Source organism: Notamacropus eugenii, chromosome 3 (genome assembly GCF_028372415.1).
Source record: "Notamacropus eugenii isolate mMacEug1 chromosome 3, mMacEug1.pri_v2, whole genome shotgun sequence".
NCBI lineage: Eukaryota > Metazoa > Chordata > Mammalia > Diprotodontia > Macropodidae > Notamacropus > Notamacropus eugenii.
The window spans coordinates 335,113,954-335,141,189 of NC_092874.1; the positions used below are offsets into that span (position 1 = coordinate 335,113,954).

The following is a 27,236-nucleotide window of genomic DNA, read 5'->3' on the forward strand; positions in this document are numbered from 1 at the left end:
CATCTCCCACTGTGACTTTGTACTGGCCATCCCTCTATGCCTGGAAGGCACTCCCTTAGTGACACCGTGGGACATTTAGGGACTCCCTTAGTGACAATCTTATTTCAAGACTCAGTACAAGAACTACTTTATACAGAAAGACTTTCATAATCCCCTCAATTTCTAGCATCCTCTTTCCCTAAACTATTCTAGCTACCTACCTATCTACCTCCCAGTCTATCTATCTACCTCCCTCCCTATCTTGTCTCCCCAATACAAAGTAACCAACAATTTTTGGTTTTGTATCACAAGAAGGCAACAGAGTTCCAGGTATAAACTTGGTGCTTAGTAAGTGCTTCTTGAATGATTCTTACACTTAGAGAAACCAGGTCATATTTCAGCATTCTAAGTACAAACCCCTAGGAAATGTCAGAGATGGCTTTGGCAGCCAGCCCTCCCTAATGACTACGTTATTTAGGACAGTGAAAGTCATTGTGGTATGAACCAAGCAGCAACTCAGGGCCATCTCATTCTGTTTATGTTAGGAGCCTGGAAGCCTCAGTAAATTCCTCTAGGTTCTTGCATACAATGTTCCTTTTTCCTTCCATAAGCAGCAACAAAGAACTGAAAGAGTTGGAAGACAAACTATCTAACAAGAAAAAAAAAAGGTAAATGTATTCAAGCATTAAACAAATCCTTCTATCCACCAAACTATGACAGGCATTGGGAAACAAGTAAAAATTGCTCTCAAAGAGTTTCCATTCAACTGGAGGGGCCATGATATTAAAGAGGATGGGTATGTAGTACATGCATGTGTTGGTGGGAAGATATACTAGAGAGTGTACTGTAGGAAAATTTATGGAGATGGAACTAATAATCTAGATCGGTTGGAACAATGAGTGTGAGAATGTGAATAATGTGAAAGAAGGCTGAAAAGATAGGCAGAAGCACAACTGTAGAGGAGCTGATATGCCAGGTGGAGTTTATATTTTATCCAAATGCAATATTGACTATTTCTGAGTCAGGGAATGGGATGGACTGACCTATGCATTAAGAAGATTATTCTGGAAGATGTGTGAAAGTTGGAAAGGGTAAAGACAGAAGTTGGGAAACGAGTTAGGATCCTACTAAAAATAGTTTAGGCAAGAGGTTATGAGGACCCAAAGCAGGTTATGTGAGCAGGGACAAGGTAAGAGATGCAGGAGATGTGGAGGTTAAATGAACAAGACTTGACAACTAACTGAATAAGAGAATGGGGCAGAGGAAAAGTTAAAGAGGAAAAAGTTAAGGTTTCAAGCTTTAGTAAGATGCAGGTGCCAAACTACAGCAAGAAATAGGAAAGTTGGAATAATGGGCAGGTTTGGGGGTGAAATAAGTTCAGTCTTGGATATGTTGATTATGAAGTTCTCATGGGATATTCATGTGGAAATACACAATAGGCCTGGAGATGAGGAGAGAGTCAGGCTACATAGATTTGGGAATAAATGGCATAAAGGTCAAAAGTGAAAACATGGGTGGGTGGGAGTAGCCAAGATGTCAGAATAACAGGAAGAGGAATAAACTGTCACCACCTCCCTCAAGAAAGATTCCCTATTTCTTCAGGAAATCCAAGAAAAGGTCAGTGAGTAATTTTTCCAGTTGAAGTCAGTAAGGAGAAAGATAAACAGGTCTGTGAACACTGGGGATAGGATCTGGCCAAGAGCACACAAAGGAAGCAATGTGTTACATACCAGGTTATATACTGGGGCAAGAAGACACCCCAGATCCATCACAGTGGGGCCTAAACTTCTGTAAGGTGCAGTAACAGGGGTCAACTGGCAGCTCTGTCATTCACTACCAAGATCCAGAGGAAAAATAAGGAGGGATCTGTGTCTTGGGGTCACAATCCCTAGACTGAGTACCAAACAAGGAGCAAGTTTAGAAGCAAACAGCTGTTGTGTGGCTTGGCCCCCAAGGGTGGGGTGGAGGTGGGTAGGTGTGTCTCAGATCCAGCTTCTAAACCATTCCAACACCTTCAGAAGAATAACCAGGGAAGGAATCCCTTACCAAAGGGAAGCCTACAGTTGTGTTACTTTGAAACAGCAGAGTTTCAGGTGGTTGATAATGGCTGAGTCCAAATGCAGATGACTAAAACTTCAGAATGGGCAAGCCCCTGGGCATGTCACTTAGATCCAAACTGAGATGAGGAATTTGCTCAGTCCATAGGGGTAGCATCAGACTTTTCTCTGGATCAGACCACTGTGGTAGTACTGAAAGCTTGCAGGTTCCCCAGCCTGAGCTGTCCTTGACAGCATAGGATAATACAAGGCTCACTCTAAGAAAAGCAGCTGCAGGACCAGTTGAAACTTTTCCTCCACAAGTGAGCAGAACTTAGCTCTAACATAAGGCCCATGTCAGAAAGTAGGTTGGAAGAATGAATAAACACAAATAATCCCACCACAGAAAGCTATTATTGGTACACACTCTTCAAGACACAAACCCAGAAAAGACTACAAAATATCATAAGCAAAGTCTCAAAGAAAAACGCACCTTGGGCACAAATTCGCTAGGAATCCTGGAAGAGATAAAGTAAGAGTTTTAACGTATTTTGTAAATGAAATGAAAGCATTCCTAGAAAGAAAAAATGGAAGAAAAACAATCAAGAGCTGTGGAAGAAAGAACTGGAAAGGGGATTAGCAGCTTGACAAAAGAAGTATAAAACCTTGCCTAAACAACAAACTTCTTCAAAATTAGAATGGACCAAACAGAAATCAATGGCTCCTAGAGACAAGAAATACTAAAATTAAGTAAAAAAGATTGAAAAAAAAGTAGAAAATCTAAGATATATCATAAATTGACCTGGAAAAAAAGATTAAGGGGAGAAAATTTAAGAAGCACTGGATTGGGCGGAGTACACACAGCACAGCACAGAAATCTTGAGCGTAGACTGATGTGGCGGGGACAAGACCCTAAACAGACTTCAGGGAGCCACGGGCAGCAGCAATTCCCACATCACTCAACCCACAAACGCCACCGACAGCTTCAAAGGTCAGTGGGAGGGCTCCGTCACCCAGGAGAGAGGTGCGCAGTCTGGACCCTGGCAGCACCACTGCAGCAGCAGCTTCCGTTTTTGGAGCACCCCAAAAGAAGGAAGCTAATGACTTTATGAGAAACCAATAAATTACAAAACAAAACCAAAAGAATGAAAAAATAGAAGATAATGTGAAATATCTCACGGGAAAAACAACTGACCTGGAAAACCGATCCAGGAGAGACAATTTAAAAAATTATGGGACTACCTGAAAGTCATGATCAAAAAAAAAAAAAAGAGCCTAAACATCATCTTTCATGAAATTATCAAGGAAAGAAGCACAAAGCCATGACTGTTAAAAGAATATAGACATTATATTTAAAGATCTAAGAAGAAAACTGCCCAGATTTCTTTTTTTATATTAATTTTATTTATTTTTAGTGTTCTACAATCACTACTATAAAACTTGATTTTTTCCCCCCTACTTACCCCTCCATGACCCCCCTCCCTCCCCGAGATGGCATACAATTCTATGTAGGATCTACACATACATTCCTATTGAATACATTTTCATTATAGCCATGCTGTGTAGAAGAACTAACATAAATGGAAGAAATCATATAACAAACCAAAACATTAAATATATACGCAAAAAATGATCTGAAGAGGGGAAGAGAAAAACACTAGGGGTGGAGGTGGAGATGGAAGGGTAGAGAAATTATCTCACATAATTGAGATATATAAGCAGAAGTCTATAAAAACAAGGAGGAAGAGGGTGGGCAGTAGCTAACAGCTGAACTCTCATCTGAACTGGTCAAAGGAGAAGACAATATATGCACAGACAGTACTGTGCAGCCGTACCATTTCACTCAACAGCAAAATAGAAGGTAATGGGCAAATGAGAGGAAAAGAAGTTAAGGGAAGGATTGGTCACTAGCAAAACAAGCTGTAAATAAAGATGCACAAAAATATTTGCATCTCTTTTTGTGGTGTGTCCATCACCTAGGGAATGGCTCAGCAAGTTCTGGCATACAAATGTGATGGAGTACTACTGTGCTATGAGTAATGTGGAAGGGGAGGGATGCAGAGAAACCTGAGAAGACTTGTGTGAACTGATGTAAACTGAAGTGAGCACAACAAGAAGAACAAGTCACACAATAACAATTGTCTGTCAAGACAAACAACTCTGAAAGATTCAAGAACTCTGATCATCATCATGACTAATCACTATTCCAGAGAAAAAAATGATGAAAAATGCTACCTACCTTTAGATGGAAAGGTAAGGGAGTCAGAGAACAAAATGAGATTATTTTGTTGACATGGCCAATATGGAAATTTGTTTTTCTTGACTATTCACGTTTGAAAATGGAGTTTTGTTTTCCTTACTTTCTCAGTGGAGAAGCAGCAGAAGAGAAAGAAGGTAGATTTTTGTTAATTTTTTTAAAAGTTAATTTTAAAAAACTGAATGCATGGGATCAAATGAAATTGCCAAAGGAGAGAGTACAGAAGGAGTACCTAAGAAGGTCTGAGGTAATTCAAACAGTCGGGGAACATACCTGTTGTTAAAGGGGAGGAGGAAGAAGATTAACCAGTTAAGGAAACTGATAAAGATCAGTCAGACAGATAGAAGAATTAGGAGAAAGAAATATCTCGGAATCAACAGTAGAATATTTGACACAACAGTGTCAAATATCATCAAAGAAGATGAGGAATGAGAAAAGACCATTGTATTATTAATAAATGGCCAAAGTTCATGAATAGGCAGTTTTCAGAGGAAGAAGTCCAGATTATCAAGTCATGAAAAAATGTTTTAAATCACTAATAATTAGAGGATGCAAATTAAAACAACCTTGAAGTATCACCTCATACTCATCAAATTGGCAAAGCTGACAAAAAAAGGAAAAGTAAGTGCTGGAGGGACTGTGGGAAAACAGGTACTTTAATGCACTGCTGATGGAGCTGTGGATGGTTCTCCCATTCCAGATAGCAATTTGGAACTATGCCCAAAAGGCCATTAAACTGTGCAAACCTTTGTCCCAATGATACTGCTACTAGGTCTATATCCCAAAGAGATCAAAGAAAGAGAAAATGACTCACATGTATAAAAAAGATAGTTACAGCAGCTCTTTTTGTAGTGGCAAAAAATTGGAAATTGAGGGAATATTCATCAATTGGAGAATGGCTGAACAAGTTATGGAATGTGAATGTGATGGAACACTATTATGAATTAAGGAAGCAGTTCCAGAAAAACCTGGGAAAACACGAATGAATTGATATAAAGTGAAATAAGCAGAACCAGAAGAACAATAACGATCATAAAGATAATCACTGAATTATTGAAAGACTTAGGAACTCTGATTATCACAATGACCAATCACCATTCCAAGACTCATGATAAAACACACTCTCCACTTCCAGATAGAGAGCTAGAGAGCCAATGGACTCAAGAGACTGAAGCATATTTTCTTTTCCTTCTTTTTTTCTTTCAGACATGACTAATGCAGAAGTTTGTTCTGCGTGGCTATACGTATTTGTAATGGATTTTGTTTTTCTTGCCTTCTCAGTGGGTGGGGGAAAGGGAGGAGGAAGGGAGGTAATTCAGAACTAAAAATCAAATAAAAATGAATTTCTAAAAGATAACTGTATTTAACGGTGTTCATTAGCAATCTTTCAGAGAGCAGTTTCAGGAAAGAAGTAGCATCAGAAGTCATACTGCAAAAGGCTGAGAAGTGGATGGGTGGTAATGAAGTAAAGGCAGTGAATACATAAGACTCTTTCTAGAAGTCTAACGAGGAAAGGGAAAAGATATAGGACAACAAGTGACAGAAATCTCAAGGGAAAATTTCTAAAGATAAAAGAGACCTGAACTTGTAAGAAGTAAGAGCCAGAAGATGGAGACAGACAGACACGACAGAGACAAAAGGAAACAGGCACGGAGGTAAACACAGAGACAGAAAAAGATACAAAGATAAACAGAAATACAGAGAAAGAGAGTGTCTGGGATGAGACCCAGTGATCCACGGCGATGAGGACTTGGCACTGAAGAATCATTCACATGATTAATTAAGGATACAAGAGAAACAAGATGAAAAAAGACACGATGGGAGGGTGCGGCTTTTTGTCCCTTTGTTCCCTAGATATCCTCATGATCTCTGTGTGGAAGCAGCCCACATGGAGCTCAGATTCCATCAGGTACAGGAAGTCACCCTGGTATATTCCTGTAGAGTTGTAATGTATTCTTTCTCATCAGTGTAGCACAGTGCCTGGCACACAGTAGGACCTAATTAATGATTAATGCTTATTGACTGACATTTTCATTTGTCTGCTTTCCTGCTTCTGCTTCGTCTTCTACAAGCCAGGTTTAATTCTGGTGGGTACAGAGTAGTGCTCACCACAATTCACTCCCACTCCTGCTGACTGTTTGGTACCAGTGAGAGAGACACGTGATAATTTTGGTGGCTCTTGACTGAACAGAAGTGACAACCCCTGTACAGGTCACAGGCTAGTAAGGCAATGCAGGTATGATGTCATGAGGTAGGGGCTGCTTTTTCTGAACAATCCTATGAGCACTTCCATATCTCATTGCTCCACCTTGCCCCACCAGTCTGTCTGGAAACATTGCAACAAAAGTACTTTATTTTTCTAACTTGTGGCTTCCCAGAGTCTGCAGAGACATATAGGAGTGCTGAGGCTGGAAGGCCATACCAGCCCACCTCTGTCAGCTCCTCAAGGGTCTGCACACACACCCAGCATTCACTCTGGTTCACTCTAGGGCACCACCTTGGCTTGCTGGCATCCTGGTAGCTGAAGGCTCTGACTATGGTAGTAAGGCCTTGGAGGGTCAGAGGGCAGGCCTCATGACTAACAGCTACACAAGGTCCTCTCCTGTTTCCAATGCATACTTCCCCCTTGGCTGGCATACCAGCCCACCTCTGTCAGCTCTTCCACTACTAATTTTTAGGAAGCTAATTCTGAGATGTGAAGAGTCCAGACACTATCATGGATAGGTCAACTTTAAGCTGAGCAATATTTGATGAGTTTCAGGGCTGCCACATTCAATTCAGTAGCCTCCATTGTGAAAGTTTCCAGAATGAAAAAGTATTGTCATAAGATGTAATTCCTATTATGAATCCCTTTCACACTCTCATATGGGACAACATTACTAAGCACCTGGTGAAATGGAAACAATCCAGTTGGGGTTATGTTCCAGCTGCTTAGGACTGTAACTGAGTCTGTCAGGTGTTCAGTCCAATCCTGGAAATGAGATGTGAAGCTAGCTCTTAAGCAGCTCATTCCAAGGTTAGTTAGATGAATCTGGCACCTTGGGATGATGGGGGAAAGTGAAATTTCCAAGTGATGTGGTATGACTATGAGTGATTTTGTATTTCCTCAGCTAGGAAGCGGATGTATTGGTTGGAGGCAATGATTTCAGAGTACCCAAATCGGAGTTTGATCTTTTTTGTTAAGGCTCTGTTGACAGTAGCTGCTGTCGTACTCAGTAGAAGCACAGCAGTTCCACATCCTGAGGAGGAATGTATTTCTTTCCCTAGTGGGAAGGAGATATAGAACACAGTCCATTTTTCAGGACCATATGCTCTGCCTTTTCAGGGAAATGTGTCCCTGGGTCATCTATAATGTGAGCCACAACTTCTACTATAACCTGGTTGTATGTTCATGGTGCTCTCTGTGGGAAAAAAGGCAAGGATGAGTCAGATAAGGGTGTCAATAGCTGCATTCCACTGAGGTGAGGTTTGTTGCCAGCTCTTTGGGCTCTCATGTGCAAATGTAAATAGTGAGCTGGTATATCATCTACAGGTCTCAGTTCCAACTGTGGGGATTCACACTCGTCATCTATGTAATGGTGGAAGTCAATGTTACAATGTTAACCCTTTCTAGGTCTCATGCAACTACACTGTGGAAATACACAGGGAAGTTCAAATAACTGCAGAGTGATTATAATATACCGTGTCCCTTCCCAGGTAAAAGGTTACTGACCTTAACTGTTTTGCTATAACAAATATTAAGAAGAACGTCTTCTTTAAGTTGGTCACTCCATACCATCCCCTGGCTGCCTATGATATTCCCTCCACCCTCTGTGTGACATCTGGAAAGTTCAGAGATAGGCTGTATTAGTTACTCACAAAGTAACAAACAGTTCACTAGCCTCCAAGTTCCAATGGCCTTCCACACCAGCTCCACAGGGCTGTTAAGCACAGATCAGAATACCAGTCTCATATTTCTGAGATTTGGGCAGATATTTCTCTCATCCCCCAGGATCCTATTATTGTTCAGTACTGGTGACCCAAGGTTGCTGCGGTAGCTCCAGAAGTTTTTATTTTGTCCAGCCATTAGTATAATCCACGGGTGCCCCAATGAGTCACAACAACACAGTTTCCCAGTACTTCAGTGTGTTTATGACTATAGTACATATGGCTGTGAAACAATGACCACTGAGATGTGTGTCAGGGGATGCTGTCCTACCTTGATCTAAGTGTTGACCCTTATAAATGAACATGTTTTCCTTTTTTTCCCAACTTAGGTTCCCCTAGTATTTTGGTGACTTGGGAGCTCATACCACATGGGACCCAGAACACTTATTCTCCCCTTTCATCCCACTACCACCCTGTACATATAACCTTTTGTTCCCAAGTGACCCTGCAACCACCCCTCTTCTAAGAATTCATGCTTAACATCCTAGAGATCTAAGTGTAGGGGTCTGGGTGGTATAAGAGGCAAACTGGTCTGGAGGTCTCTGAAACTCCCCATGGGGAGTGTGCTTAGGATTTTCTGTCTATGTCTTTGGTATTTCATGCCAAAATAAGAAATCAGATCCAAAGTTCCCTTCAGGAGAAATTATTTCCCCTTCTTTCCTGAAAATCTTTTTTGCATACAATGCCCCACTTCCCAATGTCACCTTCCCCGTGTACCCAGAGTATTACCGCTTCATTTTCCTGGGCCCTAAACCTAGGCTGGGTGGACACATTCAGTAAAGCACTGATCTAGTTAGAAAAGGTCCCTGCGTCTCCAGGAAAATGAGTCACCAAGACAATGGTGCACAATAAATCTCTTAGTAGTAACTGAGAAGTCAATAGAATGTTAGGGTTAAGTGGTAGACAGCTCATATGGTTAATTTATTAATCTTCCCTTTATATCTGATGAGAAATTCCATTTTGTGGGCCATTCTAACTTAATTCTACTCTCCTCTATCTACTGAAACAGGGAAGTGACTCCCACTGGATTCCAGATGTTGATTAATGCAAACTGACTTGCATTATGTGAACTACAGGGTCATCAGACAGGACACACATTTTCTTAAACTCACATTTCTCTTGAACAGGAGGTCTTAACCTGGGTCTGTGGACCCCAAAGAACTCCATGAAGAAATTTAAAGATGCCCATTACTTTGGACAGGAAAAAATTACATTTTTATTTTCACTAACCTTTAAATGAAATTTAGCATTTCTTTTGGTTATGAACATGGGAAACCACAGCAGTGTTTCACCAAAGTACTCAAAGGGTTCATGACACAAAAAGTCTCGTTAGGGCCTCTGCTCTAGAAGAACCTGTGTTACTCCCCATCATGTATTCTCAATGGCCAGGCAGGGACACTATTTATATTCTGCATGGAGGTGAGTCAACAGTGTACTGAAAAGCCTCCTGTATTTGCAATGGGCTCTGCCCCTGGCACCAGGGCCATCCAGTCACCACATATGTCCAAGCATGTGCTTGAAGCTTCTGAAATATTGATCTGATCCTCCTCTCTATGTCCCCCTCTACAGGACCAAGACACCAATGGGAAGCATTGTGCTGGCTACACCGAGAGCTCTGGGAGAAGCCGAGGGAAAGACACAAAAATCCAGAGGCATAGGTGCTGTCCAGGCACTGTGTTAAATGCTGAGGACACACACACACAAAATTCCTGTCCTCAAGAAGCTTACATTCTAATGGATACACTTGTATATTTATAGGGATAAGCAAGATACATACAAAGTAATAAATGCATAAGCTTAGAGAAGGCACTAGTAGGTAAAGGGACTAGGAAAGGCCTCCTGAAGGTGATTCTTGAGCTGAGTCAGGTTGTCTAAGAGGCAGAGACAAGAAGAGAGCACTTTAGGCATGGGGGCAGTCAGTACAAAGACACAGATACTGGAAACAGAACAGAGTTGTGTGCAAACTCACTCGTATGGTTAAATCACAGAATATGTGGAGGGCAGTAATGTGGAAAAGACTGGAAGGATAGGAAGGAGACAGGATGTTAAAGAGTTTTAAATGCCAAAGAAAGGAGTTTACATTTGATCCTAGAGGTAATAGGATCCTCTGGAGTTTACTAAGTGCAGAAGTGACATGATCAGACCATGAAAATCATTTTGGCAGCAGTATGGAGGATGGATTTGGAGTTGGAAGAGACTTGGGGCAAGCAGGCTAGTATTCAAGGCTAGAAGTGATGAGGGCCAGAACTACAGTAGTAGCTGTAGGAGTAGAAAAAAAGGGATGATTTAAGGAATTAGAACCCAAACTTCCCAGTTCCCAAGATAGTGCTCGTTCCATTAACCCATACTGCCTCATCAAACAATTTCACATTTTCTTGAGTCAGTCTCTTGTTGTTAGGTCATTTCAGTGATGTCCAACTCTTGAGTCTTCAGGACCCATTTGGGGTTTTCTTGGCAGAGATATAGGAGTAGTTTGCCATTTTCTTCTCCAGTTCATTTTACAGATGAGGAATCTGAGGCAAACAGGGTGAAATGATTTGCCCAGGACCACACAGCTGGGAAGTGTCTGAGGCCAAATCTGAAGTCAGGAAATGAGTCTTCCTGACTCCAGGTCCAGGACTCTAGTCACTGCACTACCTAGCTGCTCTGGGGCTTAGCATCTATATATAGAAGTCCACCAGTATGAGGTCAGGAGTTGAGGGCCAAGCCCTGAACTCCTTCAGAAAGGTTCTGGAGATTGGTAGGTTAGAAAGATACAGATTGGGTGATAAATTTGGATAGTGATAGTGGAGAAGTTGTTGAATGAGGGCAGAAGTGCCAATGGGGAGCAAGGAGGATTCTGATACAGAAAATGACACAGACACAAAGAGACAGCCATGGACATGCAAAAAGAGACACAGGAAGGGTGAGCCCCTGGAAAAGATAGGAAAGGACAGGACCAAGGGAACGAATAGAGGGGTTAGAGCTGACAAGGACAAAGAGTCATCTCTCATATGCAAACTGGGCAAGGACAAGCCCCGGTGTCAGTTTGCTAGAAGGAGGTTGTAACTCACTGCAGTCCAGGTAGGTTCGTTAACAAATACATCTTAAAGGAAATGAACAAATAGGTCTCAAAAGAATGGCAAACAATTAAAAATTAGGTGAAAGGACGGTTCAAGTAAGAGAAATGAAAGTTAAGTCAACTATGAGATTCCATTCTCCACTCAGAAATCTGGCAAAGATAGAAAAGTCATTGGAATAGTCAATGTTGGAGGGGTTGTGGAAAGACAGGCAAACCAACGTACTTCTGGTGAAGTAGCAGATTGCACCCAGCATTCTGGAAAGCAATTTGGAACTACGGGAAGAAAGAAATTAACATGTCCTTCCCCTCTAGCCCAGAAATCCCAAGCCCATCAGTGACAGAAAGAGTCCTAAAATAAAATGCTTTAGAGTAGCAAAAAACTGGAAACAAAATAGATGCCTGTGACTTCTGAATGGCTAAACAAGTTGTGATATATTAATACAACAGAATATTCTTGTGCTTTAAGAAATGAGGACTAGGATAATTCTAGAGAAGTATGGGAAGACATAGGAAAACAGCATATAGAATAATACTACATGCAACCCAAGTATAATAAAACGACTGAAATGTATGTCGCAAATAACTAAGTGTGGCCCCAATCAAGACATGAGACACCTAAGCCTGCTTTTTCCTTATGGAGAGGAAGGACCAGGAATGTGGAATGAGGTATGTGTCAGACATTTGTGTTTTCGTTGATTTTGCTGTACTGTTCCCCTCCTCTTTTTTTATTTTACTCTTTGTACAGGAATCAATCTTTGGAAGGCAAGGAGAGAGAGACACTGGGAAACACAGATAATATAAAAACAAAAGAGAATACATTTTAAAAAGAAAACAATAGTGTTTTATAATTTTAGGCATGTTGCAGATAATAAATCCTATGTTGGATCAGACCCTATGGATGGGTCCTATATACAGATCAGTGACCCGCATAACCCTCCTCAATTCTTTCCCCCTAGACTCAGCTCAAATACTACCTCCTAGAAACCTTTCCTGATTTCTCCAAATACAGGTGCTTTAATTACTTTGTGTTTATATGCCATTATCCTGTACATACTTATACGTGCTTAATAAATACTTGTTGACTCATTTTTTGACGTCTGACTTGGGGTCCCAGAAGGGCCGTTCAACCACAAAAGGTCAGAAATGTACCCTGAAGTGTCTTTGGAACTCAGTTACAGTACCATTCCCACACAAAACCTTTCCAAGGCCAGAGAGCAATTGTTGTTTGTATCACTAGGGTGGCACTTAGCAATGCTACCTTGCATTGTGACATTTTTAAAAGTCTCTGTTCTGTCTCCTCAGAATACCTCTAAGGGCCTGACAGCAGAGATCATCTCTCCTACAACTGGTTCTCCATGTGGTAAGCACTCACAGTACACAAACAAGCAGATGATAAACAATTGCTTTGGCTCAAGCATTTATGAGTTTACCTTTCCTGAACCTAGCAATATCAGCAACCTCTTCTTACAGTAGGATGTTTCCTACCCAATATTTAAAGTTATAGGGCCTTTTTGGGTGAGTTTTAAATATATTTCCTTCAAGTTTCAAAATGATGGGAGAAAGATCTGTGAACAGGTCTGCATTTACTTTAGCCATTTCCTTCAGAATTTTAGGAGTCATTTATGGAACAAATGTTTACTTGTGCTATAATATGCAAATGCAAGTGGCACACTTCTAGGCACTCCTAAGGTTGTAGGATCTCAGAGTAAGACAAGACCCTGGACAAAAATCTATCCAATCCGTTCATTTAATGGATGGGGAAACTGAGGCCTGAGAGAGGAATATCAGAGCTGGGAATGGAATTGCCCAAACTACTGAGTGATTGAGTAAAGGCTGAAATGAAGCAAAAAAGGGTTCCTTTCTCTAGAAGCTCACTGGGGAAACAGACGTCCATGAGGTCCCCTACAAGTCTCAGTCTTTACAGAAAGGAAAAGCCCAATCCTTTTGAGTCTATCTTCAAGGAAGTCACTTCATTGTTTTAATCATCTTAGTCACTCATGGAAGTACAAATCCATTACTCTTTAAATTTCTCAGGCACTGTGCCATTTAATTTGAGAGTAAGATTAATAAACTATACTCAGTAATCTCTGCTTTTTCTGAAACAAACTCAGTTCATATTTTTCATCACAAACAATTACCATAAGGACAATTTTGCTATAGATGTCATATCAATACTGACCCGATATCAGATAAGACTGTGTTAGTAACCACTGTGTGCCCTAGAATGAAAGCTCCCAAGAAAAGCTCAACCAGGTCTTCCCTTTTCTAACAATCATCTATCTCTGTTCTACTCTACTGTGGTCTGTCTTACCCTTTGCATCTATATACTAACAAGAAACAGGTCACATACTTTTTGACTCTCTATGGATATATTGGGAAGAATTGCTTTTTTTTTTAAATTTAATTTAATTTAACTTTTAACATTCATTTTCACAAAATTTTGGGCTCCAAATTTTCTCCCCTTTTGTCCCCTCCCCCTACCCCAAAACACCGAGCATTCTAATTGCCCCTATCACCAATCTGCTCTCTCTTCTATCATCCCTCTCTGCCCTTGTCTCCATCTTCTCTTTTATCCTGTAGGGCCAAATAACTTTCTATACCCCTTTACCTGTATTTCTTATTTCCTAGTAGCAAGAACAGTACTCAAGAGTTGTTCCTAAAACTTCGAGTTCCAACTTCTCTTCCTCCCTCCCTCCCCACCCCTTCCCTTTGGAAGGCAAGCAATTCAATATAGGCCATATCTGTGTAGTTTTGCAAATGACTTCCATAATAGTCGTGTTGTATAAGACTAACTATATTTCCCTCCATCCTATCCTGCCCCCAATTACTTCTATTCTCTCTTTTGATCCTGTCCCTCCCCATGAGTGTTGACCTCAAATTGCTCCCTCCTCCTCATGCCCTCCCTTCCATCATCCCCCCCACCCTGCTTATCCCCTTATCCCCCACTTTCCTGTATTGTAAGATAGGTTTTCATACCAAAATGAGTGTGTATTTTATTCCTTCCTTTAGTGGAATGTGATGAGAGTAAACTTCATGTTTTTCTCTCACCTCCCCTCTTTTTCCCTCCACTAAAAAGTCTTTTGCTTGCCTCTTTTATGAGAGATAATTTGCCCCATTCCATTTATCCCTTTCTCCTCCCAATATATTTCTCTCTCACTGCTTAATTTCATTTTTTTAAGATATGATCCCATCCTCTTCAATTCACTCTGTGCACTCTGTCTCTATGTGTGTGCATGTGCATGTGCATGTGTGTGTGTGTAATCCCACCCAGTACCCAGATACTGGATAGTTTCAAGAGTTACAAATATTGTCTTTCCATGTAGGAATGTAAACAGTTCAACTTTAGTAAGTCCCTTATGACTTCTCTTTGCTGTTTACCTTTTCATGCTTCTCTTCATTCTTGCATTTGAAAGTCAGATTGTCTTTTCAGCTCTGGTCTTTTCATCAAGAATGCTTGAAAGTCCTCTATTTCATTGAAAGACCAATTTTTCCCCTGAAGTATTATACTCAGTTTTGCTGGGTAGGTGATTCTTGGTTTCAGTCCTAGTTTCTTTGACTTCTGGAATATGATACTCCACGCCCTTCGATCCCTTAATGTGGAAGCTGCTAGATCTTGTGTTATCCTGATTGTATTTCCACAATACTTGAATTGTTTCTTTCTAGCTGCTTGCAATATTTTCTCCTTGACCTGGGAACTCTGGAATTTGGCCACAATGTTCCTAGGAGTTTCTCTTTTTGGATCTCTTTCAGGCGGTGATCTGTGGATTCTTTGAATACTTATTTTGCCCTCTGGTTCTAGAATCTTAGGGCAGTTTTCCTTGATCATTTCATGAAAGATGATGTCTAGGCTCTTTTTTTGATCCTGGCTTTCAGGTAGGCCCATAATTTTTAAATTGTCTCTCCTGGATCTATTTTCCAGGTCAGCTGTTTTTCCAATGAGATAGTGCACATTATCTTTCATTTTTTCATTCTTTTGGTTTTGTTTTGTGATTTCTTGGTTTCTCATAAAGTCATTGGCCTCCATCTGTTCCATTCTAATTTTGAAAGAACTATTTTCTTCAGTGAGCTTTTGAACCTCCGTTTCCATTTGGCTAATTCTGCTTTTGAAAGCATTCTTCTCCTCATTGGCTTTTTGAACCTCTTTTGCCAATTGAGTTAGCCTATTTTTCAAGGTGTTATGTTCCTCAGCATTTTTTTGGGTCTCCTTTAGCAGGGTGTTTACTTGCTTTTCATGCTTTACCTGCATGTCTCTCATTTCTCTTCCCAGTTTTTCCTCCACCTCTCTAACTTGATTTTCAAAATCCTTTTTGAGCTCTTCCATGGCCTGAGCCCATGGTATATTTATTTTGGATGTGTGGGATACAGAAGCCTTGACTTCTGTGTCTTTCCCTGATGGTAAGCATTGTTCTTCCTCATCAGAAAGGAAGGGAGGAAATATCTGTTCACCAAGAAAGTAACCTTCTATAGTCTTATTTTTTTTCCCTTTTCTGGGCATTTTTCCAGCCAGTGACTTGACTTCTGAGTTTTCTTTCCACCCCCACCTCACCTCCAGATCTGCCCAGCCAGAGCTTGGGGTCTGAGATTCAAATGCTGCTTCCTAGCCTCAGGGCTTTGGGCGGGGGCAGGGCTGCTATTCAGTGTGAGATTAAGTTCAGGTGCTCAGGTTGGGGCAGGGCTGCCTCACAGGCTCAGTTCCCTCAGGGGGTTTATGCAGAAACCTTCAACAATGGATCTGGACTCCTGCCTGCTTGGGGAGCCCCGTTCTGCTCCCACCTCTGCTGCTGCCTCCCGAGGGGACCTGAGTTATGGGGGCACACCACTCCCCTCTCGGCAAGCTGAGAAGACCCTCTCACCAACCTTTGGGGCCCGTGGGTAGAGGGACCTGCGCGGCTGCTGGAGATTCTGTCCCTGAAGCCTGCGGGGATCTGCTCCTCTCGGTGCTGCACAGCCAAGGCAGGGCTGGCCTCGGCTCCAGGTCCGCAGAGTGATGGACCTTTTGTGAGAGGTTTTCAGGCTCTCTGGAACAGAAATCTCGTCTGCTCCATTGTTCTGTGGCTTCTGCTGCTCCAGAATTTGTTGGGAGTTCTTTTTTACAGATATTTTATGGGCTGTGGGTTTGGAGCTAGCGTATGTGTGTCTTTCTACTCCGCCATCTTGGCTCCACCCCAAAGAATTTCTAGTATGAGAAAAGTCCCCAGTATGAAGATTATATCTTATCGTGTTGTGTTCTTCTCTGGAAGAAATCCTTTAAGAGAGATCCTGGCAAATTCACAGTATTTAAAAGTCACAACCATGACTTCTAAATAATAGCTGAAGGAACTACAGAAATTAATTCCGAGAATGGGGAAAACATATTTAAAGGGCTGCCATAAAGAGAGAACCAAAGTTGAAAACAAACTGGAAAAAAATTTTTGCATCAAACACTGCCAATAAAAGTCTGACATGAGAAGTTTATAAGTAATTGAGATTTAACAAAGTATAAGACATTCTCCAACTGATAAAACAGCAAAAGATATGAACTGGCAATTCTTAAAATGAATGAACTATCAACAACCACAAGGACTTTTCAAAATTTCTAATAATTGGAGAAATATAAACTAAAATATCTCAGATCTTCACCTGAATTTTACCAGATTGGTGAAGATAACAAAAGATCATAAAATTTTTGGAAATTACTTTTGGAAAGGAATGTGGAATTATACAATAAATGTTACAATAATGTGCATCCTGTTTAACCTAAGACTGTCCTAAGAAAGTTATTGAAAAGAAAAGACTCCCTGATTAAAAAATATTCCCAAGGACACTATTTGTAACAGCAAAAACTAGAAAAAAGCTAAATATATCCATCATTTAGGGAATGGCTGAGTAAATTACAGGAGGTGAATATAATGGAATATTATTGTTCCTTGAACATGACCCTCCATTAACTCCAGGAATTTTCACTGGCAGCCCTTCCCACTGCTTCCCCCTCCATATGCCTAGAACTTTTTTCCTCCTCACTTCTGTCTCTTGGCTTTTCTCACTTTCTTCAAATCCCAGATAAAGTCTCACCTTCCACAAGAAGCCTTTCCCAGTTCTCCTTAATCTTAGTATCTTCTCTTTGAGATTATCTCCAATTTATCCTGTATCTGCCTTGTTTATACACAGTTGTCTGCAAAGCTGTCTCTCCCATTATGATGGGAGTCCTTGAGAACAAAGACTGTCTTATGTCTTTCTTTGCCTTCTCAGTACAGATCCTCCCACAGCTCTACTCCTTGGATTTGACTCCATCATCATCATCAACATCATTGTCATCATGCTCCCAGGAAAGGCTCATCATCCAGGAGATTGTATGAGCTTTGGTACTCACACCTCATCAGCACTCTCTCTGCCTCTGTGATTGTAGGGCTGAGCAAAAACAAAAAAAGGCTTCCAAAGCCTCAGTTTAAAGAGGGGATGCAATCCAGCCATTTCCCACCACCTACATTCCTTGGATTCAACTCCACTATCTTCATGCCCCTGCACCTGGCACCTTCTTTGACCTGTCCCATGCCTTTCACTTTTCCACTTCCTTTTGTGTATTGTCTTCTCAACATGAGATTGCCTTGATGGCAAGCTCTATCTTTTCTTTTTCCTATTTGTATCCCTTAGCACTTAGCAGAGTGCCTGGCACATAGTAGGTACTTAATGGTTACCCAACTCAACATAGCAGGTGCTTAATAAATGCTTGTTGACTGACTGATTTTCTTGAAGTCACAGGTGTATGAGTAGCAAAGCTGGATTTAGAATCCAAGTCTTCTGTGTCTTGGTCCAGTGTACTATGGTACAAATCTCATAATATGTATTTGTAATTTCTTCTCAATACTTATAATTCCTACCCCTGTGACAAAGATAACGTTTACAAAAGCAAGATTAACAAATCTAGGATACTGCTGCTCTCTGGTCTCATTTCAGAGAAAGCTATGTATGGGGCTGAATATGGTCTCACCTGCATGGCAATTTTCATAGTAAGGGCTTAGAGCAGGGCTTGCCCCCTTTTTTTTTGAGGAAGAGATACTTTTTCTTTAAGCCTTGAGACCCACAGGGTGACAACAGTACTGTTTTTAGGGGACACAATTCCTTCAACAGAGCAGGAGAGAAGAAACCCCTTCTCCCTGAAATCTATTACTTCATGAGAAAACTGATAAAACACAAAGCTATAGATGATAGGTAGAGATAGATGGAAGGGGTTTGAGGAGGGCTCTGTGGGCAACAATTAGATTAGTATTTTACTAGTTAAGGCTTTGAACCTATGACTACATCTTGATCTACTGGTTCAGAAACCGTTTAGAATTTAATAGGATCAGTGTGCAAAAATATATTTTTGTAAGAAATTAAAAAAAAAAAACAACAAACCTAGAAACCTGAAGGCATTTTCTTCCTGTAGACAATGGAAAAAATATGACAAGCATTTCACAACTGGTCCCACTTCACCTTGCTCATCCAGAAGTGAACAAACCTAAAATAGAAACTGAGCACAGCCTACCTGAATCAAAGCCAGTACTTTGTCCTGGACTATAGTAGGAGGACTGTTCTTAGGGGAGATGATTTTCACAAGGACACCATCTATGAAATCACGATTTGCCACAAGGATGTGAAATCGATGGCCACAGTTCTTGACACAAGTCTCCAGCACCTAATTTAGAAAAGAAAAGAGGCCACCACTGTTGCAGCAAGTATGTGAGACACATTTTTTGCTTCACTAAGTCCTATGACCCCACAAATCAGGAAATTACTTGGTAATTTAAATACCAGTTTTACATGACAGGGAGTTAGTATTTTAATAAGATCAAAATGATTAACTTCTCCTTGAAAAACGAGCATTTTAACTCCTCTCTAGTTTTAGCCAATTAAGATACCAGCTTTGTCACAAGGAAAGGATTCTGGAACAGTCTGCATTAGCTTTTGTAGGTGAGAGAGAGTGTATATATACAAAATGGCAACAGGAGCTAAAGCTTCTTTTACTCAACTTTTAAAACTTTTTAACATTTTTAAAAATGTTGGGCTCCAAATTCTCTCCCTCCCTCTCCCACCCTGGTAAGGCAAACAGTAATGTACATATTATACATGCGGTATCACGTAAAACATACTTCTGTATTAGCCACGCTGGGGAAGAAAAAGAAAAGTGAGAAACAACGTGCTTCAATCTGCACCCTGAGTTCCTGGAGGGGCATTTTTCATCTTGGGTCCTTTGGAATTATCTCAGCTCATCGTATTGATCAGAGGAGCTAAGCCTTTCACAGTTAACTATTGTTACAATGTTGCTGTTGATATATGCAATGTACTCCTGGTTCTGCTCACTTCACTTTGCAACAGTTCGTATAAATCTTGCCAGGTTTTTCTGATACAATTCCCCCTGTTGTTTCCAGAAACTAAAACTATAAATATACACTATTTGCCTTAGACAAACTATTTTTTAGAAAGAGTTGACAGCCAGCATTAAGTTATGAGATATTCCCAAGACTGTCTATTTCTTTTTTTCCTAAACTTGAGGTTTAAACTAAGCACTGATATTACTAGGTCCTGGCATGGGACAGATCTGAAAGGCTCTCAAATTTGCCTACACTCTTCATTTGGGAAGGGAGGAAAAACTAGGTCCCCTGAAGTGTTCTCAACTATATACTAAGAAGGTTCCTCCATTTTGGAAACTAGGTAAAGTTAGAGGGACCTTACATAAATTAATTACTATACTTTATCCTTTTTTTTTTAAACTTTAAATCATTTTATTGGTATCTTTTGTTTTTATATCAGAGACTTCAACCCTTCCCCACCCTGGACTGAACCTTTCTTTATGACCAAGAAAAACAATATCGCAAACACATCCAAAACATTGACCACATCTGATAACATATAAGATAGTCTGTTCCAGTGGTCTCTCTCCTCTCTGGCATGGTGAGTGGGGTGGAGTACTAGGAAAAGGAAATAAGTTTTATTTTTTATTCTCTGGAAATTAGCTTTTTAAAATTGACTTCGTGTTGGACTTCTTTTTAGGTATCTTTTCATTTATACTGCCTTAGTCAGTGCATACATTATTCTCTTGGTTCTGCTTCAATTCAGAGCAACATGGGAAGATTTATATTAATTCTTCAGATACATCATTTTTTACTGTACAATATTCTGTTTCATTTCTATGCTGTAGGGTTTTGGTTTTTTTTGCCTTAAACCAGTTTACTTTTAACCTAATAGCCTAATGCCTTATGTAAATAAGTCAATAAAACAAACTAATAAATTTCCCATACTGCCCTATGTGACAGGGTCTTGATGTAGAACCAGTAATGTTTTAAGTAAGGATGCTGCTAATACTAATCTCAGACATAAGTACATTAGCATCACACAAGCCTGGTTTCTCTGGCTTATCCTACCTCAGGTGCTTCATGGTGTCCATGGCTATTATTCACAGCATATGTATGTTATTTAGAATCAAGTTTCCTTTTAATGCAGCACAGCTTTAAATTCTACAATCCTACTCTTCTCTAGCTCTTTACTCAGAACCTGAAAAATTTGTCTTGTGGAGTCTGCTAAGGAAGATTCTGATGGTTTTAGTTGCCTTAGACCTCTTATCTTCGAAGGGCTACTGAAAAAGGCTGGAAGTCATTTGCTTTCCCTAGTCAGTTAATTTGCTTAACTGAAAATGACTGCAAATCAATCAATATCTCCAGTTTTAAGGTGGGCATATTTCCATAATTTTTTTCAGTTATGCCTGACAAATTTCTCATACTTGGAGACCTCACACTAGGAGTTGATGCAAGGAACACAACTACTCTTTTCTAGGCCATAAAGTTTCAAAATCAATTCAAGAAAGTCTGTTTGGATCACAAACACTAGCTCAGTTCCCAAAAGTCCAAGCCGATTCAATTTGAAATTGAATGTTGTGTGCTATAAGGTAAACCAGATTTGCTGCTATCCATGAGAGAGATTAAGAGAAAGTTTTCCTTGTATTTGTATACCCAGTGCTTAACACAGCACTTGGCACATAAAAATACTTTTAAATATTTAATATTACCTATCTGTCTTGTCTGTCTATCTATCTAGGAAGCCTCTCTGAGTTGGCAAATACTAGAAGAACAAGATCCTGTCTGATTACACACCTACCCTGATGTCCTCACAATAGGAAGCCCAAACCAAATGTTTTCCCCAAGTCTTACTAGGTAAGACTGGGCTTGTTTAAGTGCAAGAAGAAAAAATAAAGTACAGCAATACTTGATTGGAAGACACTGAGCTGGTAACAATAACCATTTGTAATATATCTGAAAACCAGAAAATAAGCAAAAATACTGAGCCAAAATATAAATCCCCAAATTCATATACTGTTCCTCAAAAGATGGCCTTCCAGGTCTTCTCTCAGAGCTTGTTGATTCTTAATTTTGACATAATTTTAACAAGTTTTGGTTTTTTTCTGGCTTCCCCGCTCACAGCTGATTCAAGTGAGGTTGGAAGGCGTGGCTACCATCAAACATACTGACAATACTGATAACTGACACTGAGGAAAAAGACATAAAAAACACACAAAATAGACATAAGCATTTGAGAAACAACAGTTTGAAGCCTTGGTGTAGAAGCAAAGGGTTCTGCACACATGAATAGAAGGGCTTCATTATACTGAAGCACGGCATGGTAATTTTTCAATTGTTTGGAATAGCTTATTTCCTGATGTCTTCAGATAAACAGAATGTTACTGTAATGGAATAATTCAGAATGGGCTTATTTGTCTCAGTGAATGTCACACATGCCCAGGGTAAAATTTAAAAGGAAGGATTTTCTACTCCCAACTTCTTATCCAACATCATTAAAATCTCAATCTTCTTCTGACAGAAATACACAAAGGCCTAGTTTTTCACTTCAGGTCAAGGGAAAGTTTCTCGTACTATAAAGGTAACACTTTAAAACAAAATAGGGTAAATGACCTGCTATCTCAAACCTATATGCTGATTTATCCTAGTTTATTACATAAATTGCCTACGACCTAGATTTCTATATATGTTTGAAGACTGGTGGTTCTTGCAGGTAGCAATGGCATCTCAAAAACATGGTTTCCAGGTCTCTCATTTAAATAATTACTGCTTTGAGGGAAAGCACAATTTAATCTATTGCTTCCTAAAAGTACCTACAAGGAGGGTAGGGTTAGGCAAGAGAAATAACGCTTTGAATTATACATACCATGCTTTATGTTTGTAAAAGTTTTTTTTTCCAAAGAAATTTTCACATCTACTATCTCACTTCATCTTGCACAGCAAAGAGGGCACGTATTACTCACTCTTATTTTACAAAGAAGACATTAAGGCCTAGAGTAGGTTAACTGACTTGCCTGAGGTCACAGAGCTAGCTGGCAGCTAAGTTTCAGTCAGATTCTAGTCACCAGAACGTAAGTTTTCAGATTCTCAGCTTTGGGCTCTTCTCATGAAATCAGAATATCTCCATTTCTTCGCTAAACAACACTTTACAAACAAGTATTAAACTCACATTTCAGAGAAGGAAACTAGACTATGGAGAACTTCAAGAGCATGTTATAAATCACATAGTAAGGACTCAAACCCAGGAAATCTTGACTTCATGGAATATGAGAGACACGTATACTATGCAGTCAAGACCATTATTTCTGTAGGTTTATTTTATTTTCTGGTACATTACCAAAGCTATTGTCTCAAGTAGTTTCTTTGTTGATTCTCTAGGGTTTTCTAAGTAAGCCATCATGTTACTAGTAAATTGGGATAATTCTGTTCCCTCTTTGTCTATCTTAATTCTTTAGTGTCTTTCTTCTTCCTTTTTACTGTCAGTGGCATATTGGTTTCTACTGTATCCCCACCCACTGGAAATAATGCTAACTTTTACTTTTAAACATTTTTAATCATTTTTTTAAAAAAGATCCTGGCTATGCTTTGTACTGTTTTTAGAATAAATGAGTGTTGCACTTTGTCAAAGGCTTTTTCTGCATCCATTGTTAAACTTATGTGGGGCTAGATATTTTTTATTTTTAATGTAATTATGTTAATTACTTTTCTAATGCTGAATCATCTTTGTATCCTGCTATAAACCCAAACTGGTCAATGTTTTTTAAAAGTTTGACAGAATTTGCATAAAAATCTAACAGGATCAGGGTTTTTTTCCTTCTGTAGTTCCTTTATAACTATTTCAATTTCTATTTCTTATGAATTCCATTTGCATATGGTATTGAATAGCCAGAGAGAGAGAGAGAGAGAGAGAGAGAGAGAGAGAGTGTACGTGAGACAGAGAAACAACTTGGATATGAGGCAAAGGAAATAAGATGGTTCTTTTTAGAAACACAATAATATATTTTTTAATTATGAATTTAATTATCAATAAATACAAATGTCCATATATACAAAGAACAACAACAAAAAGAGAACAGTACGTGAAACTCTGAATCTTTGCTCCTTTCATCAAAGGAAGATTTCAAAAACGATACTCACCGTTAATGCCAACATCACTTCTCGGTAGTTTCGGTTCCCATTGAGCCTTTTCCTGAGGGCCCGTATGGCATCCTTGGGACTAAAACAAAATATATGTTTAAAACTCTTAAAGATTCCACAGGTTAAATTTGAAAATACAAAATCATTCACTATGCTCCTAAGGTAAATGTGGTAATTCTGTGAAGAAGGACAGAGCTGGTTTCTGACATCTAACCCAGAGACACTTACATAGACACACATGGACTAAGTAAAGAAACACTGAAAAAATGTGGAGACTAGAACAGGTATCACAGGACCTGAAAAGGGCAAATAACAAAAGGGAAGAAAGTAACATCTGGAGACTCTAAGGTGGTGAGCCTCACTTGAATTCCTGGAAAAATTCTAAAATATATTTTCTTTAAAAGAATGGTTTATGAACATTTAAAAAGGGAAATGGTGATCAGACCAGGGCTAGGGTGAGTGGTATGGTGTTAGTAAACTCACTAACACTTTTTTCCTCTTTTCCTATGACAGACTATTCAAGAGCAGGGAAGGAGTCCACCATCTCTTCCCAGAGTTACCTGAACTCTCCGTCAGAAAGAGATCCCCACTATTCTGAAGACATTGATGGTCACAACTACTTTGATGATAAGTTTACCAGGTCTTATGAGATCATGGTAGCAGAGGCCCTATATTAGATAGTAGTCCATATGAGGGTCAAGGAGTGGGAGGTTAACTCTAAGAAAATCTAGGGTTACTAGATTACTAGTTTACTTAGTCAAGTTTTCAGTAAAAAGAGTAAATTCAAATAACTCCAGACATAGTTTGGAACAAAGTACTAACAGTTGCTTCTCTATAATTCAATAATTTATTGGACAGTTTGGATTTTGGAGAAGCTACACTTTCTTCCTGGTTATCCTGATGGCCCCCAATAACCAAGTCTGCCTCTTTTGAGTAGGGCCCCAGAACAAGCTACAGACCTGGAAGATCTAGAGAGGGCCATCCAGCAGTCTCATCCTCCAGGTTTTCTGACTCTGCAAGATCCAAGGTTTTGCAGGTCTCAGTCCATAAATACCAAGTTGCGTCAAGTTTTTGGCAGGTATACAAGGAGTGGCCAGGTCAAACAACTGTTGGGTTTCTGGAGCCACAAGTTCCCCAAAGCAACTAATCACTATACAACTTTTGAAAAGTAGTTGTCTTAAGGGATAGGATAGATGAGATCTTTTCCTGGGTAAGGATCATGAGTCTGGCTAAGCCATCTGAGACCTAGAAAAACCAAGGCTACATAATCAAAGCCTTTTGATCCCTCTGGGGTCAGGATCAATGGAGAAACTTTAGTGGTACCTCCCTCTACATTCAGTTATTTGTGAGGAGGACGTTGGTGCCCATGAGAGACATCATATGCCCTATTCTAAACTGAACAACCAAGGTGACAACATTAAGAGAACAGGAGAAGTGAAGGAGTGAGTCCATCACCAATCTGGACATGAGGGCCATGTTGTGACAGGTCCCCTTACTGAAAACAAAACAGCTACTTCTGCATAAAGTCACCCCTAGTGTTAATCAGAAATATGAGTAAGGCATAGTCCCAGAGGTTCCTGACCCGCCTCCAACTGGGAAACTGATATATCCACCATCAAAACCTTTTCAGAACAAATTCTTCTTCTTTATGAGCACCCCTACACTAGTATCTCTGATCAAGGCATCCAATTCACTATGAAGGAGGACCAAGATTAGCCTGCCACCGTCACATCTGATGGGTTTTCTACCTCCCATACCACCTTTAGGCTGACACTGCTGAACTATGGAATGGGTTCTTGAAACAACAGGTGCTTGAAATAACTATCAGCATTGGATAGCTCACCTCCATGAAGTCATCCTGGGAAGAGGGAGAGCTCTCAAGTCTAGTGCGTTCTTGGATCCATTCTCTTGGAAGATTTACCTGACAAGGTCAGATTGCTTTTAGATAGTCTTGACTGACCCTCTTCAGTCCTTCTCTATTCAATTCACTGCAAAGAGCTGCCTGGGCCTTAAGATCTCTGTTTCCTAAAGGGACTCCAAATACCCTGGGGAAACAGCTCAGAAACCTTTTAATGAGCAGGTCTCTTTTTCCTTGAAATGATTTGTACAACTCTTTCCCAGAAAGGATTTGAGGGACATCATTGTTGGGGTACACCTGGCTTTCTAGTAACATAGCTATCTCTGCATTAACTATTATGAGTATAAATTTATTTGGAAGATTGGGGCTTCCTTAAATATCTTGGTATCAACTCTAAGTCATTGGGTACAGGAAAATCCTTGCCTAGCCCCTGAAGAAGACAGGAGCACCCCTTGAACAAAGGCTTCTAAAGGAGTCAATATTTGATGTCATGCCCCTGAGGGGGCTTCCAAGTATGGGAAGGTTCTGGCTGGTAACCTGTGGAGAAAGTGGTGGGATAGTGTGAATTATGGTATCAGCTCAGACTCTGGGATAGGCTGCATGGCAGAGGCTTATGATCTCTTAGCTACCTTACTACAGATGACCCTAGTGTGTAACTGTGGTGGAAGCACAATCATCTGTGTAGTGGTCATGCTGTTCCTCGGTGAGCTTCTGTTCACCCTCATAATTTTATATCCAGAGATATACTGTGAACTTCAACTTCCCCCAATACCATCAACCACATGCAAAACTCAGAACTCAGTCTTTCCAAAGGGAAGAGGCAATGCTCGCTATCTCTAGCCTTCACATTTGGGCATATTGGTACTACGTTCCTTTAGGGAAATGACACATTTCTCACTTTTTTTTGGCTTTCTGTTTCTGTTTTTCTTTTATGGGCACTAAACTGCTCCTCCAGGATGGCCTATCCAAAGGTTCTAATATCCTTGAGGTCAGGATGGTCCATTAATGTCCCTGTGGTTACTTAAGTAGTAGAAGATACTCTAGAAGACCTATAGGATCATTCCAAGGGGTGGGATGTAGTAGAAATAACAATTACTTAGGTCCCTGCCAAGTAGGTTGGGTTAGTTTTCCCCTAAAATGGAAGGAAGCTGTCCTTAAAATTTAACTGGATCAGTGTACTAGGGTTTGAGTTGTTAACATGGCTTCCCAATTCCCTAGGGCATACAAAGGCTAACTAGGACCATGAGGTTCTCCCAAGACATGGGATGTTCAGTTCAGTTATCCTGTTAATCAACACACCCATCTGATTAGGTGATAGTTCCATCTGGAGACAAAGGAGAAGTATGCTTTCCATGCTATTGCTAAATACATTTCATTTTTGTTGAAAAAGTTGTACACTTTGTCTATAAGGGCCTTATTTCATTCCAATTCTGAGTCTGAATTACTAGACCCATCTAAGTCAAGCCTGGCTCAGAACACCACATGAGGATCATTTGAAAGAAGTGAGAAGAGATTTAGCAAGGAGGAAGCATGATAGCTATCTTCCAAGCATTTGGAAGGTCATCCCATGGAAAAGGGATTTGATTTGTTCCACCCTTGAGGACAGAGCCAGAAGCAATGGACAGAAGTGGCAAAGGAAAATTTATGGTTGATATATTGAAACAATGCTTCC

General features: G+C 40.1%; 1 protein-coding gene and 2 long non-coding RNA genes across 6 annotated transcripts in view; 2 read left to right on the plus strand and 1 right to left on the minus strand.

Moving 5' to 3' along the window:
* The window catches only part of LOC140530989 (uncharacterized), a 50,281-nt gene extending 39,191 nt beyond the window's left edge, over nt 1-11,090 (plus strand). The window contains exon 2 of the long non-coding RNA XR_011976231.1: nt 9,769-11,090. This is a non-coding gene — a long non-coding RNA (uncharacterized lncRNA). The remainder of the gene's footprint in view (nt 1-9,768) is intronic.
* The window catches only part of TOM1L2 (target of myb1 like 2 membrane trafficking protein), a 152,868-nt gene that overhangs the window by 75,110 nt on the left and 50,522 nt on the right, over nt 1-27,236 (minus strand). For all 4 annotated transcript variants that reach the window (XM_072650172.1, XM_072650171.1, XM_072650175.1 and 1 more), the window contains exons 3-4: nt 23,707-23,785; nt 18,765-18,914 (exon numbers count right to left, since the gene is read on the minus strand). In XM_072650172.1, the coding sequence (XP_072506273.1) occupies nt 18,765-18,914; nt 23,707-23,785 (229 nt within the window). The remainder of the gene's footprint in view (nt 1-18,764; nt 18,915-23,706; nt 23,786-27,236) is intronic.
* On the plus strand, nt 20,801-26,957 carry LOC140530990 (uncharacterized). Its single transcript, XR_011976232.1, has 2 exons — nt 20,801-21,426; nt 24,220-26,957. It is a non-coding gene; the product is annotated as an uncharacterized lncRNA (long non-coding RNA).